Source organism: Populus euphratica, unplaced genomic scaffold, assembly GCF_000495115.2.
Source record: "Populus euphratica unplaced genomic scaffold, PopEup_1.0 scaffold393.1, whole genome shotgun sequence".
NCBI classification, from domain to species: Eukaryota; Viridiplantae; Streptophyta; class Magnoliopsida; order Malpighiales; family Salicaceae; genus Populus; species Populus euphratica.
The window spans coordinates 214,417-220,416 of NW_011500280.1; the positions used below are offsets into that span (position 1 = coordinate 214,417).

Genomic DNA, 6,000 nt, shown 5'->3' on the forward strand with positions numbered 1-6,000 from the left:
ATTCATGGTTTTAATATTTTTCTAGTTCTTTATTTTTCATATCCACACATTTTTTGAAAAAAAAATTGTTTATTTTTTTATTTTTTACACTTGGCATATTTATATTATTATTTTATTTTATTTTCTTAATATTGTTTTACATTTTTTAAAATTTACTGCACATAAATTTAAAAAATTATGTTTTACTATAATAATTATAACATTATTTTATTTTTTAGTTAAAGTACTTGTGTGATGTGATGTTGAAAGTGTTTTTTAAAATATTTTTAATTAAAAATATATCAAAAAATATTTTTTATATATTATATTTTTATTTTTAAAATCAACACAGTAAAACAATTAAAAAAGGCACCCGCTAGTAATCAGAAACGAGAAATGAAGGTGTCAAACTCTGGATGGAAGACTATGCCGTCAACGCTTAATTATAAAGAAAAGTCAAAATTAAAAAGAAAATCCCGAGAAGATATAATTATATATTTACAGTAAAGTCCCTCATCATTACCGTATTTTTAGTACTAGTAAAATAGAATTAAGTAATAATATATATATAAAAAAAAGCCGCAAAATTTCGAGGCGCTTTCTCTCCACGTTCGACAAACCAAACAGAACAGATCCTCTTTCCATCCCAGCTTCTCTCCTCGTCAACAACGTTGTTAAGAAATCAAAATCCCCTGTTTTTCAAGCTCAAATAAAACTAAAAGAAAAGGAATATGAACCTCTTCAGCAAAAAACCAAGCCCTAAAGGTGCGATCATGCCCCAACTCTCCCTGTTAAATCAATCCCATGACTGTTTGCTTGATTATCTTTGTCTATTGTTGTATCTGTGCAATCACTCGAGTTTGTTGATTTTCTTTGACGAATCAAGCGATCTCTTTGGGTTGTGCAGAGGCTCTTCGAGATAGCAAGAGAGAAATGCAACATGCTACTAGAGGTATTGCATTGCTCTTTATCTGTTTTTAGCCAATTTGGCTCTCAGCATTCGAATACCATGCCAGATTGTATACAAAGACGATCAAATTCTTTTCTTGTTGCTTTTTCCTCCCTTAATACTCAAGCTAATTCGTGATCAAATTCTCTCTCTTCTTTTTTTCTTTCAAGTACAAAAGAAGCTCAAACGTGTCGTGTTTCCCTTAGCAAAATTTTCAGCTGGAGTGTCTAGATTTAAGAACATAGTGCCGCCGCCTTTTATTTTCTGGACTATAAAGTGAAATGGGTTGGCCTGTTAGATGTTGAAACCTGATGGGATGGCATTGGATTCTGGTTTTAGATACCATTCAAGCTACCTTAGAGCACGCCCTCCTTTGGGAAGTTGAACGATTGTCGATAATGATGACCTAGGGTGGAAGAGATGGTGGGAACTTCTATGGCGATGCTAAAGTATTCCGATTTGCAAACTTAGCCTGCCATCATGTGAAGATGAGATCTTCTCTAATAAAAAACAAAGCAAAAAGAATGATACAGTTTCCTTTCATATGGAGACTCTATTAGAGATAGACTAGAGCTTCTGCGGGACTGTACCAGTGCATCAAACCTATTAAATGAAAGAATAAGTTTGGAAAGCAGACGTTTTTGTAAAGCTCTTAATTTGGTCCTTCTTAGACTGCCAAGAGCATAGGGTTCTTTAAATGGTTTTTGGGTGTGGCGGGCACTGTCATTTTATGTTCTTTATGTCATTGGATTCCGAGACATAAGTTATGGAGAGATCTTACGATTAACATCCTGCTGGATTATGAGGCTAGAAATTTCTTTGAATCTCACGCTATTGTTTTACCTTGATTCAGGTATAGAGAGGGAAATCGGAGCATTGCAGCTAGAAGTAATCAAATGTTGTTGAATGGTGATCTCTTTTCACACTTTCTCTGTTCGATTAGATCTTAACATATTTGTTATCTTTTTAGGAAAAGAAGCTTGTTGCGGAGATAAAACGGACAGCTAAGACTGGAAATGATGTATGTTGCTTTGATATGGATTTTCCTCATTGCTAGAAGACTTGAGTTTCTGTGTTATATAACTGTTCCTAAACAATATTAAATTTATATTCCTTCAATAACAATACTGAACTTTGTGTTCTTCTACTTAGGAGCCAGATGTAGATTTGTTGTTCTAGTAGTATTTAAAAATCAATCTAGTGCTTTGCATTCAATGGAGATCATTTTACCCAAATTTTCAGAAGTCTTGAAGCTTGTTGACGAGCATGATTGCCCTCAAACAGCCACCTAATTAATTCTTTTCAATTCTTTTTTTTCCCGGGCTATGCATTTTGCAGGCAGCAACTAAATTTTTAGCCCGGCAGCTAATCAGGCTTAGGCAGCAAATAGCTAACTTACAAGGCAGTCGAGCTCAAATGAGAGGCATAGCGACTCATACTCAGGTATGATGTAAAACCGTGTCTTTTTTTATCTGTACTGAGGGAATGGGTGTGGATTGCTCTTCGTAGTGCATGCACAATGTGCTCTTAACAATGTTCATCTGCTTTGCCAGGCAATGCATGCTCAGTCTTCAGTTGCTGTTGGTTTAAAAGGTGCCAGTAAGGCAATGGAAGCTATGAATAAGGTTAGTCATGGATTCATAGTATATGTAAGTGTTAATATTGATTGAATGTTGGATTAATATCCACATATTTCAAGATGCAAGATCTCTTTAATTTGAAAGCATTTTGATGAAAACAGTACATGAGTTCTTCTGTGTTTTTTTTTAACAATATTTATTTCATTAGTATACAAATCAGAACTTCAAATTTCATATGTTTGCTTTGTTTTGGGGCAATGCTGATGACTGTTATGATTTAATTGCAGCAAATGGCGCCTGCAAAGCAAATGAAGGTTATAAGAGAGTTTCAGAAGCAGTCAGCACAAATGGATATGACTGTAAGATCATGCTTTTAGCTCTAAATAATCTACCATGATAGGAAGTTCATGATTGTCAATTCTTTTCGTTCATTAGTGTTGATCACTCTTACTTTTCCATACAGACTGAAATGATGTCGGATGCCATAGACGATGCCTTGGATAATGATGAGGCTGAAGAGGAGACTGAAGAGCTGACGAATCAGGTATTGTAATTATTGATGTAATATGAAGATCTTCTAAAATAAGCTGGGAGTCTAGAAGTGCGTTATGCTCGTGGTTGCATGCATTTGCTTTACTGTTGTGTTGACTGGATTATTTTAAGTCATTAAGTGATGATTGTCTGTTTTTCTGGTTATATAACTAGAAAGCTAAGGAGCAGAAGATCCTCTATGGTGCCCAATAATTTACAACCCTCCACGCCCCCCCTCCCCACCATTAGGAAATCATTCTTTATGAATTCATTCAGTATCTATCGGACTTCAAAACAAAGAACTGATTACCTTTTTTCCTTTTTGATTTTTCTTTCAGGTGCTGGATGAAATTGGTGTTGATGTTGCCTCACAGGTTGGTGTTAATTGTAATTCTTTATACAAACGTTGTTTGCTGTGATTATTTTCCTATTCATAATGCTAACCTGAACTATATTTGGCAGTTGTCAGCGGCACCAAAGGGTAAAATCACAGGGAAGAATAGAGAGGATGCCAGCAGGTATTTTTCTGCTCTGAATTTTCCTTATCAAACAATGAAAAAATTCACATAAAACCAATCTACCAATGGCTTTTAAACCAAGATGCACTTATTGGAACAAGGGCATGATTCGGACCTCTGATCTTGGGGAATGATGGGCTTTAGCTTTTCTCTTATTACTAATGGAATCAAACAGTTTCCAAATAACTGAATAAAGAGGAAAAGGAAAATTCCTTTTTTTTCTATGTTTATTCATCATTTGTTTCCTTTTTGCAGTTCTGGCATTGACGAGCTAGAGAAACGTTTGGCAGCCATGAGAAACCCTTTAGATGACCATCCTGCATTTTGAAGGCTTCCCTCGTAATTTGATTCTTCACGGGGCTGTATTCTGTAGGCATTTTTTTTTCTTTTCCAAACCCATGTTTTCCCTCAATGTTACTCATTTGCTTGCAGGTTCTGATAATTTGAGACACCTTGTTGAACTGGATTAATATCTTATGCACAATGTTATCTTAACATTCCATAATTTGATTTCTTCCTGGGGCTGTATTCTGTAGGCATTTTTTCTTCTTTTTTTCTTTTCCAAACCCATGTTTTCCCTCAATGTTACTCATTTGCTTGCAGGTTCTGATAATTTGAGACACCTTGTTGATCTGGATTAATGTCTATGTGCACAATGTTATAAAAAATGAAAAAATTATAACGTCTCCACTCTGAATTGAAATACCATCCTTGTGCGAGAACATACAGCCAATTCACAGCAACCACACGCCTGTCATCAAAACAAAAACCCAATCAGTTCTAGTCGCTGAATTCCACATAAAATAGAGGATTGTGGTTTGAATCAGGAGAATTGACGAACCAAGGAGGTCTAATGCAGAAAAGACCATGGCTTTGGAATAAGCAGCTTTGGAGAAGAAGGGGCATGGAGGACGACAGAGAGGGAGGGATGGTAAGGCCATTAAAGCAATCAAAACGGGCAAGGCCATTTTAATTTTTTCATGGGCAAAGAGCCTGTTCTATTTTAAATCATTTAAACTTGTGTTGGCCCAGTGGAGCTATCGAAATATCATCTGCTGTTGTCACCTGAGTGAAGCATCGAAGGTTAAACTAACGTGGAGTTTCGAATTTCCCCGATGGAGAAACAACATAACAGTTGTGTTTGCATTAGGATGACATGAATAAACTTGCAAGGAATGAGAGATCCATGCCAAGGAGGGTGCAAATCGACCTTATGATACCAGGACGAGGCAAAGAAAAGAAAGAACGAGATTCGTCCGTTTTCTTTGCAGACATTTGAACATGACATTACAAGGTAAAACAAGTAGTGTCCACCACATTCGATGACAGAAAATGGAGAGCGAGACCTTCAAAGGTACAAACAAAGAGTAGTAAACGAGTCATGAAACAGAATATTAGTACAACTCAAGTTCCACATGTAAGAGGGCAGTCCCGAAGCATCTGTTTCTTTTTGGATGCGTCTAAAACATGTTGCAACCGTCAGAAACTTTTTAAGGGACAAAGGGGGAACGAGACTGGAAATGTTTTATCAGGATCTGAACTGGTCTGTCATTGCAGTAATTATCTCTGATAATTTCCCATACCCCAGGCGAGATTATAAATTCCAGGATTTCTTCACATGAAAAATCATGTATCTATTAGATATGTGAGCAAATTATTTTCTTAATGGACTCCTTGTTACTTCCTGAGCGAGAGGAACTCAAAGCTCCGGAAAGTGTCCTCACGAGTGCCTCTAGTAGCTGCAGCACGGGTCTGGGATGATTTGATCTCATACCCTGGTTGCACTCTTTGAGTCGAAGTCAGACGGCCACCACTAGAGAGTAATCGGCCTGAGCGACCTTCAGAAGGTTCTCCAGAGGAACTTGGCCTGCTACTTGAGATGATGGCTTTTCTTGAATGAACTGGATTAATGTCTTGTGCACAATGTTATCTTAACATTCCATAATTTGATTTCTTCCTGGGGCTGTATTCTGTAGGCATTTCTTCTTTTTTTCTTTTCCAAACCCATGTTTCCCCTCAATGTTACTCATTTGCTTGCAGGTTCTGATAATTTGAGACACCTTGTTGATCTGGATTAATGTCTATGTGCACAATGTTATAAAAAATGAAAAAATTATAACATCTCCACTCTGAATTGAAATGCCATCCTTGTGCGAGAACATATGGCCAATTCACAGCAACTACACGCCTGCCATCATAACAAAAGCCCAATCAGTTCTAGTCGCTGAATTCCACATAAAATAGAGGATTGTGGTTTGAATCAGGAGAATTGACGAACCAAGGAGGTCTAATGCAGAAAAGACCATGGCTTTGGAATAAGCAGCTTTGGAGAAGAAGGGGCATGGAGGACGACAGAGAGGGAGGGATGGTAAGGCCATTAAAGCAATCAAAACGGGCAAGGCCATTTTAATTTTTTCATGGGCAAAGAGCCTGTTCTATTTTA

The 6,000-nt window shown here is 36.9% G+C and overlaps 1 protein-coding gene and 1 long non-coding RNA gene across 2 annotated transcripts; one reads left to right on the forward strand and one right to left on the reverse strand.

Moving 5' to 3' along the window:
- The first annotated feature begins 549 nt into the window (after positions 1-549).
- LOC105113146 (vacuolar protein sorting-associated protein 2 homolog 3-like) lies at positions 550-4,071 on the forward strand. Its single transcript, XM_011009179.1, has 11 exons — positions 550-744; positions 887-931; positions 1,782-1,816; positions 1,899-1,949; positions 2,267-2,371; positions 2,482-2,553; positions 2,796-2,867; positions 2,972-3,052; positions 3,378-3,413; positions 3,502-3,557; positions 3,813-4,071. The coding sequence occupies exons 1-11, from the start codon at positions 711-713 to the stop codon at positions 3,883-3,885; spliced, it is 660 nt and encodes a 219-aa protein (XP_011007481.1). The 5' UTR covers positions 550-710; the 3' UTR covers positions 3,886-4,071.
- A 35-nt stretch (positions 4,072-4,106) lies between these two features.
- Positions 4,107-5,535, reverse strand: LOC105113145 (uncharacterized). The gene is made up of 2 exons (XR_839889.1): positions 5,469-5,535; positions 4,107-4,199 (listed from the first exon to the last, which is right to left on the reverse strand). It is a non-coding gene; the product is annotated as an uncharacterized LOC105113145 (long non-coding RNA).
- Positions 5,536-6,000: the final 465 nt, after the last annotated feature.